This window comes from Diplotaxodon limnothrissa, linkage group LG19, assembly GCF_057381915.1.
Source record: "Diplotaxodon limnothrissa isolate DT_005_m linkage group LG19, D_limnothrissa_male_GT1.1, whole genome shotgun sequence".
NCBI classification, from domain to species: domain Eukaryota; kingdom Metazoa; phylum Chordata; class Actinopteri; order Cichliformes; family Cichlidae; genus Diplotaxodon; species Diplotaxodon limnothrissa.
Genome location: NC_140614.1, coordinates 21,352,560 through 21,366,980, shown reverse-complemented (window position 1 = coordinate 21,366,980; position 14,421 = coordinate 21,352,560). Strand labels below are relative to the sequence as shown.

At 41.8% G+C, this 14,421-nt stretch overlaps 1 protein-coding gene across 1 annotated transcript in view; it reads left to right on the top strand.

Moving 5' to 3' along the window:
* The window catches only part of syne1b (spectrin repeat containing, nuclear envelope 1b), a 74,791-nt gene that overhangs the window by 25,894 nt on the left and 34,476 nt on the right, over nt 1-14,421 (top strand). The window contains exons 32-65 of the mRNA XM_085343113.1: nt 126-276; nt 1,179-1,406; nt 1,509-1,607; nt 1,722-1,909; nt 2,088-2,211; nt 2,305-2,471; nt 2,566-2,719; nt 3,626-4,251; nt 4,354-4,533; nt 4,680-4,830; nt 4,956-5,114; nt 5,381-5,563; nt 5,678-5,779; nt 5,885-6,088; nt 6,220-6,427; nt 6,582-6,694; nt 7,073-7,278; nt 7,361-7,510; nt 7,625-7,916; nt 8,034-8,206; nt 8,290-8,599; nt 8,758-8,922; nt 9,590-9,946; nt 10,029-10,165; nt 10,373-10,550; nt 10,636-10,818; nt 10,932-11,075; nt 12,053-12,217; nt 12,315-12,487; nt 12,681-12,834; nt 12,965-13,108; nt 13,315-13,479; nt 13,586-13,903; nt 14,160-14,315. Coding sequence (XP_085199239.1) covers nt 126-276; nt 1,179-1,406; nt 1,509-1,607; nt 1,722-1,909; nt 2,088-2,211; nt 2,305-2,471; nt 2,566-2,719; nt 3,626-4,251; nt 4,354-4,533; nt 4,680-4,830; nt 4,956-5,114; nt 5,381-5,563; nt 5,678-5,779; nt 5,885-6,088; nt 6,220-6,427; nt 6,582-6,694; nt 7,073-7,278; nt 7,361-7,510; nt 7,625-7,916; nt 8,034-8,206; nt 8,290-8,599; nt 8,758-8,922; nt 9,590-9,946; nt 10,029-10,165; nt 10,373-10,550; nt 10,636-10,818; nt 10,932-11,075; nt 12,053-12,217; nt 12,315-12,487; nt 12,681-12,834; nt 12,965-13,108; nt 13,315-13,479; nt 13,586-13,903; nt 14,160-14,315 — 6,607 coding nt within the window. The remainder of the gene's footprint in view (nt 1-125; nt 277-1,178; nt 1,407-1,508; nt 1,608-1,721; nt 1,910-2,087; nt 2,212-2,304; nt 2,472-2,565; nt 2,720-3,625; nt 4,252-4,353; nt 4,534-4,679; nt 4,831-4,955; nt 5,115-5,380; nt 5,564-5,677; nt 5,780-5,884; nt 6,089-6,219; nt 6,428-6,581; nt 6,695-7,072; nt 7,279-7,360; nt 7,511-7,624; nt 7,917-8,033; nt 8,207-8,289; nt 8,600-8,757; nt 8,923-9,589; nt 9,947-10,028; nt 10,166-10,372; nt 10,551-10,635; nt 10,819-10,931; nt 11,076-12,052; nt 12,218-12,314; nt 12,488-12,680; nt 12,835-12,964; nt 13,109-13,314; nt 13,480-13,585; nt 13,904-14,159; nt 14,316-14,421) is intronic.

Here is a 14,421-nt window from a genome sequence, read left to right as displayed (position 1 = left end):
TGGTGCATTTGAGAATGTGCTGACTGACATGTGCAGTAGTAAATTTAGCTGTCTTACACCTAACATGAATATCAGGCATTGCTTGCAGCTAAAAGTTATATAATTTATCATTTTTACTCCCCCAGTGTCAAAAATCTGGAAGAAATGAAAGACCAGTGGGATCAGTTTGGAGCTGGATTTGAAGCCTTTTCCTTATGGATATCTGAAAAGGAAAAACAGCTGGATGCAATGAAGTCTTCTACTTTGCCTCTGGAGGAACAGATCGACACAGTCAAGGTACAGTAGTGTGTATTATAACGCTCCAACCCATTAAAACCATAAAACCAAGTAATATTAGCCAGCAAACAATAACCACAAAGCCAAGACATTAAAGTTAAAATCGATAAGGTGTCTGAAGAGGCCATTGGAAGCAACAGTGCAATATTGCTTTGCCCATCGAGACTGTCTCTCTCGTTGACACCCACAGCAACCCCCTGTCTTTAATAAGATGAGAAAAAGAGCTACTCATGAAGTCTGTGGTTTGTATCTGACTTCCTCAAGCTGTCACAGTTTTGACAAATTTGCCTTGAGGGTGAAACTTATATTTCCTGAAAAACTGGAAGATGGCATTTAAGGCACAAAACCCCAGAGAAAATATTGGCCGTTAGGATATATTGGGCAACACTTGAACAGTTTAGTAATGGCAGAGGTTAAGTATCCTAACAACTTTAACAAGGGGCCAAATTGTGATGGCAAGATGGTGTCAGAAATCTTTATAAACTGTATGCTGGCTATCATATATGTGCATCAAATACACATTAGATAGAAGATTACTACATTTGAGGATACACACATCAGATCTGAATGATGAGACAATAGAAATAGATTGTGATCTGATGACTCACATTCGAGCATGTATCGCCATTAATTAGTCACTTATTACTTTTAATAAAAGGCACACATCGTCTATTTATTATTAATTTGGGATTATAAAAATGAATGCCTTATTCTGTCTGACTATGTTTAACAGCTACTAGCCCAACAAAGAGCTTCCTTGCTAATTAGTCCTTACTGAAAAAAAACAGTAACTACTGGTGATTTAATTGTGGGCAGGACCTCTTTTTAGATGGAGGAACACTGATTGAGTCATAAAGATCTTATTTGGACTTTATTACAGTTTAATTGTCTTGCTTTTTCAGGCTGTTGCGGCAGGACTTCAGTCTCGAGCGGAGGTTCTTTCTCAGCTGGAGACAGACTCCCAAGCCCTGGCTCAGTTTGTGTCTTCGGGGGAGGCGGCTCGCATCAAGGCTCGTTTGACCCAAATCGGCAGGTACTGGGAGGAGCTGAAGGAGAGCGTTCAGCAGCTTGATGGACAGCTGGAGGAAAGCTCTTCTCACCAGCAGAAGTTCAAAATGAGCCTAGAGGAGGTATATATTCACTGACTGATACTGCTGCAGTAACAGTGGTATATAGAAAAGATTAGAGACATAATAATTAATGGAGTTAATCGGGTCTTAATTTTCTGTCAGGTACAAGCATCTCTTAGTGAGCTGTATACAAACCTGGAGCATCCTATCAAATCCTGCACCTCCTCATCAGAGACCTACAAAGCCCTTCAAAACCACATGGTATTATTTCTTTCTACAATTGCTCATTTTGCGAGTTAACTTTAAATACCAGTAATGGTACTAGAGTGCAGGTTGAGGCTTTGTTGGTCACTGCCATGTGTTATTATTCTCCAGGATGCCTGTCAGTGTCTGGAACGGCTGAGAGGAACCTTGCTGTCGCTGTCGGCTGGCGCCCGTCGACTGAGTGACAAAGAGCAAGCAGAGCGGACTGTGACAGAGCTAAACACCACCTATGACCAGCATGTACAGGAAGCAAAGGACAAACAGAGCACTTTGGAAAACCTGCTCTCCCTTTGGCAAAAGTATGGATTACTGTATGTAGCATAGTAATTTTAAAAGCTTTAGGATAAAATTAAGAAATGCTGATAGTTACATTTGATATGGACAATAGACAAAACAGAGCCGTGTCTCCCTTTGAAGCAAAGTGCACCCAACTCTGTAAATAAATCTTACAATTCCAATGTTTCTGATGTCCTTCAGGTATGAGAAGCAGCATTCAAACTTTGTTTCCTGCTTGGAGAGAAGTGAATCTGCGTCCAAACCAGAAAGTCCGTTCCTGTCAGCAGATAAAGCCAAGCTCCGCGGCGAGATACAGGATTTGCAGGTACAATTTATACAGACACAGTTTAACTATGAAACAGAATTCAATTAATAATATATTATTGTAACAACATGGATGAATACTTTTTCCTTGCAGGTCTTGCACTCTGAGGTTCAATCCCTTGAGAGGGCTCATGCTGAACTGGCATCTTTGGGGACATCATTGTATCCCACTGCAGAGGGAGAGAGAGTTAGTCAGCTGAAAGATGAGCTTGAAACCCTGCAGAGGAGATTGCATGTCCAAAATGAAGTTCTCCCTCGAAGGTACAATGAAATAGTCTGACTGCAAATTAAATTTTAAAGCTTGTCTTGCACTAACTAAATTGTGGAGTTACCATGGAGCCTTTTTCTACTCCAGAATCTCAGAGCTTCAGAGCCACCTTTCACTGGTAGAGCAGTTTGACCAGGCCTTGCTTAAATTCTGCCAATGGAGTGAGAACATGCTCTCAAATCTTCACTCATCTCCTCAAATCAATATCGGCAAACTGCAACCTGCTGCAACACAAGTAAAGGTAAGAACTGAAATGTTTTTCTTACATTTGCATCCCTAATACACCCGTGGCAAAGACATGCTGAAAAGACAGGTTTACCTAAACATTGTTAAGCCACCCTTTAAGACACAAAAATACATCACTTTATCTCTTAACTCTGGTTAATCAAAAGAAAAGGACTCAAGCTGTTCTTGCTGTGAGGCAACACTGCTGACCATTTTACCACCATGCCAACTTTTCCATTTACTGAATATCTATTGATGCTGCTATCTGTCTTTATTGAAGTATAAGATGCATACCTTTTCTGTGTAGCGCAGGGTGACAATGTATGTCTATTTGATCTTAAAGTCACAACCACACATACATATTAAAAAAAAAGGAAATCAAATCAGTCAAATATTTAAAAAAAAATACAAGGTGTAATCTTGAACACTATTAAAATTTTTCTTTTGAACCAAATTTAACCTGATTTTTTTTCCCCTTAATTTACTATTTAGATGTACTTCAGACATATTATGGAAAAAGTTGAATTCAAGTCTCTAAAATACCCAAATTTTGCTAAATTTAGATGTAAACCCCCAACCCCGAAACAGATGGCCACCCCTCCTTGAGCCTGGTTCTTCTGGAGGTTTCTTCCTGTTAAAAAGGGAGTTTTGCCTTCCCACTGTCGCCAAACAGTTTTCTCTGTTTTCTCTGTATTATTGTAGGGTCTTTACCATACAATATAAAGCACATTGAGGCGACTGTTGTTGTGATTTGGTGCTATTTAAATTAAATATGAATTGAACTGAATGTAACATTCAATGGCCTTTTTTTAAAGGCTATGACTGACAAAACCAACATGTTTTTCTCCAAGATAAAAGGAAATAGGCAGAGGAATTGAGCTTTCAGAGCAACAGCTGATTCTCTAAAACTTGCATCTTACAGGAGATGCAGGGGGCCCTGCAGAAGCAGTCCAGTGTGAGAGAGAGTTTGGAGCAGCAAACCGAGAAGCTCTGTCAGTTCTGTGAGCCTGGTGATGCACAGCTCCTACGTAGCAGAGCAGACAGCTGTCTGCAGCCCTACATGGAGGCCCACAATATAGCCGAGCTCCAGTTGGAGTGCCTGGAGAGGCTCGAGGCTTTTTTGCAGACCCACAGTGTGGTGACTGGAGTTTTGCGGGGTCTGAGACAGACTGTTGAAAGTGCTGGGAGCTGGGACCGTGGAAGAGTGGAGGAGCTGCAGCAAGAGCTGACAACTATTGTCCCAGACATTAGTCAGCTCGAGACTCTAGCCATCAGTCTGGACAGCAGTCTATGCAAAAGTCATCTTCACATTGGTGCTGATGAGGGTTCTCCTAAGTCATGTCGCATGCTGGCGGATTCACTTAGTGTTGAGCTGGATGCAGTGAGGAACTTGCTTGGTACTAAGCAGAGTGAAGCAGAAGCCCTGGGGGCTCTGTGGACTTCATTTAGACAGCGGAAAGAGCAGCTTCTGAAAGCCGTGGAAGATATTGAAGAAAAAGCAGACCGTCAGAGCCTTAAAGAGCCCAGCCTGCATGGCTTACAGCAACGGTAAAGTATTCCAGCAATATCTGATGTAATTCAAATGTGAAGTGGTGAAATTGACAACTGAACATAGTCAATAACTATACGTATTATCCCCCTGTGTGTCAGACTTCGGTTCTTTAATCAGCTAGAGGATGAGCTCCAGTCACACCAGCATGAGGAGCAGTGGCTGAGGGACAAAGGCAACCAGCTGGCTCAGAGGGATGCAGAGTTGGCTGGAGAGGTACTGAGGGAAATCAGCTTGCTAGAGACTACATGGGAAGACACCAAGAGGCTCATTGCAGAGAGGTACAGAAGTAAAAGCAATGGGGATTCCTTCATTCTAACATGTTTTTAAGTGTGTTTGAGTGTCTTTAAACACATTTTTCTTCAATTTACTGTATTTTCCAGTTAATTTACAGTTAAAATGAAACGAACTCATTTCCGTTTGACAGACAGGAGCAGTGCAGTGTCCTTACTGAGCTTATGAGAGAATACCAAATCCTGAAAGCCTCCCTCAGCAGCACTATTGAGAGTGCTGAACCTTTGCTTGAGATAAGCTCTGTTCTGAAGGACCACGAGGAAACTAGGAGGTCACTAACCAAGGTTGGAACAAAATATATATATTTTATATCGCGTTTAGGAATTATGCTTCTATTCTTTTTCTTATATTGAGGTTCAAGACTACATTGTGTTACTTAAGTACTTTGCTGTCTTTACTTCATTTGTAGCATGAAGCAGTGAAGGTGGATCTGGCTGCCAAGCAGCATGAACTAGATCAGTTTTCCAGCAAAGGAAAACAGCTGGTGACTGAACTAAAGAAGGTCCCCGAGTGTGACTCTCAAATGATGAAAAAGGATATGGAGACACTTGTTGACCAGTGGTTGGATGTAAGCCTGACTTTAAGAGTTCATTTCTGAAGCATCAATGTTATGCCTTGTTGTTAACAATAAAGTTCTCTACTTGGGTTTTTTTTTTTTAAATCGGAGAAAAAGACTGGACTTCTATCTGTGTTGTGTCTATGTGTTAACAGAGAGCTTTGCAAGCTATACTCTGTGTAAGATGTACAACAGAGCATAAATTTAATCTACTGTGGATTAAGGTTTACTGTCCACCCAGTTTAATCAACAATGGTAAAGTGTATTCCATTTCCCAGGTGTCTGAGAGGGTAGATGACAACATTGATCGACTAAACCAGTGTTTGGGCCTGTGGGATGATGTGCGTAAAATCAATGATGATATTGAGAGCTGGACTGGCACAAGTGTGATTGAGCTAAATGAAAGCCTGAACAACCTAAACAACAGCCAGAAGATATCAGCAAGGCTTACAGAGTTGAAGGTACAGTAAGATATATGATGTCTTGGAAAACTGGCAAGGATTTGTTTTACCTGGGTTTGGTTGTTGTAGGTGAGCTTGTGCGTGACATGCTTTTCTCATTCGACAACGCCACAGGTGGAACTTGGCGAGAAGGAGCAGAGACTTGAAGCCCTGCAAAGTAAAGTGGCAGAGTTGAAGAAGTGCAGTCAAAACCAAGAGACTCCAGCTAAACTACAGGTACTAAATACAACTCTGGTTTATGGTGGGTCTGAACAAACAAATATTAGCTCAAGCGCTGCAGATGAACTGGTCTTTCTTCAGTAAATACTGTGATTGTATTAGGTGTTGGAGAATGACCTGCGCAAAAAGATCTGCACTGTCCAGAAGCTACATGAGCAGGCTAAGGGAAATCTAATGGACTTCAGTTCCCAACGGAAACAGCTTGAAGACTACATCTCACAGATGTCTGCATGGCTAAAAAGTATGGAAGATTCTCTAGTTTCTTCTCCAACTGGATCAGATCCTGAGGACATATGCAGAGTGAAGGTACAGTCTAAATAATAAGCAATTTAAAATTATAGCCCTTACAAAAAATATTGATGGTGAATGCAATGTGTTTCTATAAATTTGAGAAGTTACAGTGATAATCAAAACTACATTTTTAACATGTTTTTTAGGATCTCCAGAAGGAGCTGCAAAATCAGCAAGGGAGTATTGACTCCACCAGAGAAAGCCTCAACACGTTGTGCAGAAAATATCCATCTGAGGAGCTGGCTGGTTTGGGTTCAGCTCTCACTGATCTTATCAAGACTTATGAGTCTGCAAACCAGCTTTCTGCAAGGACACTTGCCTCACTGCAGAACGGTCTTCAGCAGCAGTTCAATGGTAAGAAGGCTGGCTGGATAAAAATGTACAGGTATTCTGCGTTTTAATGGGAATCCATGCTCGGTGTAAACTTTTATTATTTTATTAATTGTTTAGATTTCATTCTGTCTAAGTCTACACCTGATTTTAATTCTCTTTACCCCCAATTCCTCAGACCTAGTTCAGGAGTTTCATCGCTGGCTTTCAGAGCAGAGGGAGATAGTGAAAGAATGCTCTGACCGATCAGGAGACACTCAAATTGTGGAACGCAAACTGCAGAAACTGAAGGTACAGTGACTACTACCACTACAGTAAATAATCTTTAATCTTTCAATATATAGTAATAGTGAAGACTTTAAAGGTTTTGAATAGGTAAAAATCATAAGTAGGTGTCACTGATTCAACATGTGATCAAATACAAAATTGCCACTTGTATTCATAAGTTTTGGCATTGACTAACAGCCAAAGAAGTGTTTTTAGAGGATGTTACAATGATGTTTTACTTGATCATTTAAATGATGTAGCATCCACAGGAAGGGGTTGTATGTGCAGTATCTGTGGTTAAAAGCATAATGTCTTTCCTCTGGCTCTGGATGCTGCTTGTGTAATGGTATGATTCACATGTGAAGGAGTTCGAAACTAAAAGTGATGTGGATTATCTATCAGGGTGCCATGGATCGTGTGGAGGAGGGTGAGGTACGTCTGACTCAGGTCTGTGAGGAAGGAGAGAAGCTCCTACTTCATCTTCCCAAAGCCAGCGCTGGGCAGGTCCAGCAGCATCTTTCATCCATCCAGCAGGACTGGGACAGCTTTGTGGAGCAGTGCAGACAGAACCAACAGATCCTGGTAGACAGTGCATCTCTTATGAAAGGGTGAGCACCTCTGCTGAACTGCATCTGTAAAGCCCTTTGTAAGCCCACTATTTATAAGCGAGGCATTTTGATTTCCTTGTAGATTTGAGGGTCGCCTTAAGAAGCTCAGATGGTGGTTGGAACACATGGAAAAGAAAATGACCACCGATCTGCTTGAAGCCCAGCAACGTGGTCCTGAAAAGGCTGTCCTGGAACAAGTGGAGGAATACCAGCAGGAAGTGCTCAAAGAAAGGTGCTAACTATACACGTTTATTTGCCAAGGAAAGACTGCTTAGTGCATTATCATTGTTTCTGAATGTGCCCAAAAGATTCAAAGCAATTAAACATCCTACCTTCCTACATGCAGGGATTCATTTGAGCGTCTCTGTCAAGAGGGGCAGGCACTTAATGAAGGTGGGCGAGGTGATGGAAGTGAGACAAGAGTTTCTGCTCAGCTTCAATCACAACACCAGGCCTTGCTGAGGCGTGTGAGAGAGAGGCTGCGCAGTTGCCAGCTCACTTTGCAAGAGCAACAGGCCTTTGAAGAGACACTGCAGGCTACCTGGACCTGGCTCAATGGTGTCCAGGAGCGCCTGGCTTCACTCAACAGCACAGTAGGAAATAAAGAGACTCTGGAAAAAAGACTAGGCCTTGTACAGGTCAGTAAATAATGTGTACCAGAAATGCAGTTATTTGGTTCACAGTGTTGTCTGGACACATTTTGAAGTGCATAAGCGATCTCATAGATCTTCCTTACTGTTTTCTCATATGTTCAGGATATCCTGCTAATGAAGGGTGAAGGTGAGGTGAAGCTCAACATGACAGTAGGAAAAGGTGAACAGGTTCTAAAGCACAACAGAATGGAAGGGCAAGAAGCTATTTGTCTGCAGCTCCAGAGCCTGAAGGATGCCTGGGCTAATATGTTAATGACATCTATGAGTTGTCACAGGTAGGAAACATGTCCTCTACACGGCATCTGATAAAAGTTACATTATCTACATTACGTGATGAAATTTTGTCATTTTTCTATAGTCGTCTGGAGTGGACAGTGGCTCAGTGGACCAGCTATCAGGAAAATAAAAGCCAGCTGCAGCAGTGGATGGAGTCAGTGGAGCAAGAGGTGGGGATGACTCTGCCTCAGCAGCCAGGCCTCAAAGAGAAGTCGGCTTTACTTGAGCGCCTCAGAGCCATCCAGGCTGACGTGGACACTCATGCAGCAGTCCTGTCACGCCTAACAGACAAAGCGGTGGAGTTGCATGAAAAAACTGGTGATCAGATTTTTGGACCAGAGTCAAGGGCAGAGCTCAATGCACACTTTGCTGATATCTCGGCTGTTGTCAAGGTGATTTAACTTCAGGCATAGGCTAAATGGTGCTTACAAATAATTACTGAATCGTTGATCATCAGTACAGGAAAACGGGACAGCTAAACAGAGTCTGGATCCAGGAAGCTGACTCATTCATAACTGACAGTGTTTTCATTGTCTTTTTTCCCCCAAAGGGTAAAGTACAGTCCATGCAAAACATCGTGTCTGAGCATGAGCAATATCTTGATGCTGTGAGAGACTTCAACGACTGGCTAATTTCAGCAAAAGAGGAACTCCAGCGCTGGTCTGACCTGTCAGGAGACTCAGTTTGCATTAAAAGAAAGCTCTCCAAAGTGCAGGTGAGGAAGCTTAATAACCATAATTGCTTATATTCAAGGCAAAAAGTATTTGAGGTTATTTAGTTTTTCCACTGTGATGCACGTCTCATATTCCAGCCTGAAAACTTCGCCAAGTAAGCACTAGGGAGACAACCATAAGGAATCAAGATGTTCTTCCTCCATGCTTCTTAGCATCAAATAAGGGCTGGACATGAATCCCAGTTTTTTGTGCCAGAGGTAGCAATAATTTTATGATTTTGGCCACAGTCAAGAGCTCAGTATAATTAAGTTACCCAGTCAGCTGTGCCATTTAAAACCTAAGAAATTGTTATTTTATATTTATTTATAAAAGTGTCTAAAATATGGAGTGGGATTGTCAACCTGATAAAAAGGTCCTACAGGCAGAAAAAAAATATTTAAAATTAGAATCAGATGGAAGGAATTAATACACTGTTTAATTTGTCAGACCATGAGTGTGACTGAGCAAACAACTGGTTCACTGAGCGCATGGATTTATCCCGAAAACAAATATTAAAAGCGGGCTACATTAACTACTGAGTTTACAGGTTTCTCAGTTGACAGATATCTTCTCGTTATATCCAGCGGGGGCACAGTTTGCTGCTGTTTACAGATTTAATTAGTAGAAATTTGCATTTAATTTGTTTGCCATTCCTTTGGATCTTTCCAGGAGTTGCTTGACTCTAAGCAGCGAGGCAGAGAGAGGCTGAACCGGGTTCAAAGATGCGGAGCAGTGGCAAGAGACTACACCGGATCGGGGGGATATGAGACTATAGAGCGAGAGGAAGCAGCCCTGTTGTCATCATGGGAACAGTGGGAGCGGGCAGCACTACAGACACGTGCAAGTCTAGAGACCACACTCTCACAGATAGCAAGCTCTGAACAAGAGTTCAACAGCCTGTCAGCACAGTTGGAGCAGGACCTGCAGGACTTCAACCGACAGCTGCAGGACTGGCGACTAAGGCTGACCCAAGCAGAGAGAAAAAATGATGGAGAAGAAGCTGTTAAGGGCTGGCAGATAGCAAAGGCAAGTCTTGGCTTTAGTTTGGTTCCAATGATAAGTTAATATTAATTGACGGTCCATAACTTCATATTTGTTTTCCATTTAGGACACTTTGGAGGAACTTGTCAAAGCTGAGCCCATGTCTGATAGTCTGAAGACTAAACTAAACGATCTGTGCCGATTCTCCAGAGAAATGGGAACACAGTCGGAGAGAGTGTCTGCTCTCATCAAGGAATACAATAGGTAAGTAAAAGTAATGATGTTTTATTCCAATGTAGACCATTATTTTATACACTATACTGTGTGATACATTTTTTCATGTATTTAAAAATGATTGATCAAGAAAGTTATAACAAAAAATAAGAAAATACAATCAACAATTTCAGATTTGACTGGAAATAATGACATTAACAGAAAGAAATTCTTAAATTCGTCATGATTTGTTTCTAGTCTGAGTCTCCAAGCCTCCAGGGAGTGCCAGGGCAAAGAGAAGCTGCTGGAACAAGGTTTCCGCTCCGCCTTCAGAGAGTTCCAACAGTGGTTGGTTAATGCTAAGATCAACACGGCGAAGTGCTTTGATGCACCTCAAAATCTCAGTGAGGCCTCGTCTAGCTTTCAGAAAATTCAGGTATAGAACTAACTAAAGACCTAGCATCTATATCAAATATTTCAGCCTAATAATTGATCTTCTCATCTCCTTTTTTCCTTAACAGGAGTTTCTAAGTGATAGGGAGCAAGGTCAGTCAAAGCTGAATGCTGTGGTTGTGAACGGTGAGCTTGTCACTAGTGTCACAGCTAAAGATAAAGTTGATGCAGTTCGGGCTAAAATGAACACTGCCAGAGAGGACTGGAAAAACATGATGTCCAGTCTGCACAACAGAGAGACATGTCTGCAAGTGAGCATTCAAACACCCCTTGTCAGTAACTGGGGGCATCTTATTCCCTAAAACCATCAGTGTAGAAATCAGATTTATGCCAAGTGATGCATCAGTCTACCTGTGTGTTTCAGAATCTTGTGTCACAGATGAAGGACTTTGAGGCGAGTGCAGAACCTGTTCAGGACTTCCTAAACGCCACAGAGCTGGCTGTACAGGAGAGCAGCACAAGACTTCATGATCTCACAGCCAAGAAGTTGGAGCTTCACAAGCTACAGGTACTAATGTTCAAAATCAACCAGACTTGGAACACACATAAAGGCCAATTATGCCACTCAGTTTAAGTGTGAACCTAACTTCCATTGACAGAAGCTCTCCATTCCAGCTAAGTTACAGAGTTAAAGCATTGCTGCTCTTCACTTTAGATGCACTGCCAAGAGCTTATGCTAACTGCAAATACTTTCTGCTCCTTTGCTACTCATATGTCTTTTTAACAGTGTCCTTAATATGAGTTAATATATTTAACCTATGAAAAGACCTTTTATAACATTTTTCATTATTTAAACTTGTCCACTGACTATTTCCTGAGGGCTCGACTGCATGTCATGACCAAGAGCTTTATTGAGACTAGCGCTGGCACGATATCTCTTTCGCTTTCCTTTTTGTCATGTTCCCATCTCTAACTCCTTGTTGTTTGTCTGAATTTAACTGTCTTATATATCTGTGCGCCAGCTTGCATGTGTCTTTGATAACCTGCTTGTGCTTTTCCAGTCTGTGCTTGAGGAGTTAGCCTCTCAAGAGGTTCAGCTGAGCAGGCTGAAAGAGAAGGCCAAGCTGTTGTGGGACGAACATGCTGCCGGCAAGGGTTTTGTGCACCGTGTGTCACAGCTCTCTGCTCAGTACCTAGCTTTAACCAACCTGACAAAGGTAAAGTAATGCTTACCAAACTGCTTGAGCACTGGGGTATTTCTGGGGTAGGCGTGGAGAGAAGACAGAGGAACTAGACTGGACAGAGCTCTGACTTAATAATGTTTTACAGATCATAACTGTGATGGTACTAACTTACCTAACTAAACACTGATTCCTTTGTTTTGTTATTGCAGCTCTTTTAAATGAGGTTATACAAACTAATTTAAATGTATCTTTGCAAGATATCTAAATCTGCATGTGCACTTTGAAGTTTGAAAGTGTGAAGCGGCTGTGGATTCCATCTGTCTGGTAACTTGCTGGTTGTGTCTGCCTTATGGTTCTGCAGGAGAAGGCATCACGAATTGATCGGATAGTCACTGAGCACCAGCTTTTCTCCCAAGGTTTAAAAGAGCTGCAGAACTGGGTGGTTGACACCAGCCATATGTTGCAGACTTACTGTGCTCCCACAGCTGACAAAAATGTTCTTGACAGCAGGATGATCAAGCTGGAGGTATACCAAGTCACTATTGTTTTTCAAAAGTAAAACATACCATGTTTAATACCAGTATAGGATCTTAATAAATGCACATGGGTGGATTTTGCACCAGGCTTTGCTAACTGCACGTCAGGAGAAGGAAATTCAGCTGAAGATGCTGATCACAAGAGGAGAATCAGTTCAGAGGAACACCTCAGCTGAGGGAGTGCCTGCGGTTCAAAAACAAATACAGGAGCTAAAAGATTCTTGGGATGCTCTGCTCTCTGCTTCTATTCAATGCAAAAGGTTTGTGCATTACCAAAAGTAACAGCAAGTACTGTTTGGTTGCTTTATAGTGCATTCTTTAGTAAATGTATTTCCATGGAGAGTGTAAATGATTTACTTTGAGGCTGCATCTGTATTTTCAGTTTTTTCATGTCGTATTACCGCTGTTGCATCAAACACTGTCTCACGGTATATTAATCTTTAAATTTTATAGTCAATTGGAGGGCTCCCTGTCTCAGTGGACCAGTTACCAGGAAGATGTACGCCAGTTTGTTGCTTGGATTGAGCATGTTGAGGAGAGTCTCGATCCTGCTGATAAACAATGCCCAGAGATGAGAGATAAAACTGCAAATCTGAGCAAAGCTAAGGCACTGAAATCTTCTACTATTACAACTACTACATACTGTGTGCTAAATATACAATTTATTGTGTTAACCTTATGCTCTAATAGTCTTACAAGCATATTTTTTCAGTGGATTGTTAATTTTGGGGTTTCAGTTACTGTATGAGGAAGTGCTCACCCATAACACCCTACTGGACACCATAACAGCAAAGAGTGCCAGCATCACTGAGAACTATGTCACTCAGCTGGAACTCCAAGATCTGCAGGAGCGCTATAACACTGTCAAAGACAATGCAATGGTAATAACTCAACACATTTGACCAGTGCTAGAATCGTATGCAGAATTTCAGTTTCAGTGTTACAGCTTGATACAAAAAAATCAACCTAAAGATGTCTGCAAAAGAATGCTTTTTTTAATAAAAAACTACAAGTGAGACTCATCTGTGGGTTAATTTAAGAAAAATAATAGCTCACGCTGAATTTTTATCGCTCTCCACTTCTTCAGAGGGCTGTTGGCAAAGCTGAGGAGCTGGTGAAAGCCCACCAAGAGTATCAACGGGGCCTTCATGCATTTGAAGAGTGGCTAGAACAGGAACAAGAGAAGCTTGGCTGCTACACCCAGCTGGAGGGTGATGTTGATATGCTGGAAGAGACTCTCCAAAAGCTACAGGTCCAGCAATTATTACTGTGGAAATTATCACTCAATAAGGATTAAATGGTTAGAAAACACTAGCATGGAGTATATTATGTGAAAGCAAGCGTTTATACAATTACAGGAACTACAGCTTCACTGCACAGAGGGCCAGGCTTTACTAAACACTCTACTGGTGAGTCGAGAGCTGGTCATTCCCTGGGGCTTGCCTCAGCTAGAAGACAGAGCTCTAGAGACCCTTCAGCAAGAGTGGCGGCTTTACCAGGCCCGGCTATCAGACACCCGAGCCCAGCTCAACAGTGCTCTAGCCAAACTTCGGCAGATGGAGCAGAAGTTCCAGCGTCTTGACAGCTGGCTAAAGGGCATGGAGACCAAAGCACAACTGCGTAGTCATCGGCGATCTGACCGTGCCACTAAAGATGCTCAGCTTCAGCTCATAAAGGTTAGTGTAGTATACACAAAAGGTAGACTTGTGACAATCTTTTCTGAGTTGTACAGATCTGCAGTGTTATTTGTAAATAATTAGTTGCTCATATTATTGTGTCACTCATTGTCTCCTCTATCAGGTCATTTAGGTTTTCTAGTTTTCATGGCTGAATGTTGAAGAAATTAATTTGCTCTGCAGTCAAGTAATGAATATAATAAAATCGAATTATCCAAGTCTGGTCCTGACATTAATAGCATGCTTCTTTAATTAGAGCTGGCAGGAGGAAGTGCTGGTTTATCAAGAAGAAATGGAGGGCCTGAGTCTTTTGGCTCAGCAGGTTCTTGATGAGACACATATTAGCAGCAGGATCAGTACCAGAGCCACCCAGATCACAGCCCGCTACCACGCCCTGCTTCTGCATTTACTGGTAACGTGATTTTGAACACAACGTCACTGGAACTGCAAATATTACTATGCCTTTATTGACATTGTGAATTTATATTTAGACTGATAATCATAAGATTTGATTAGTT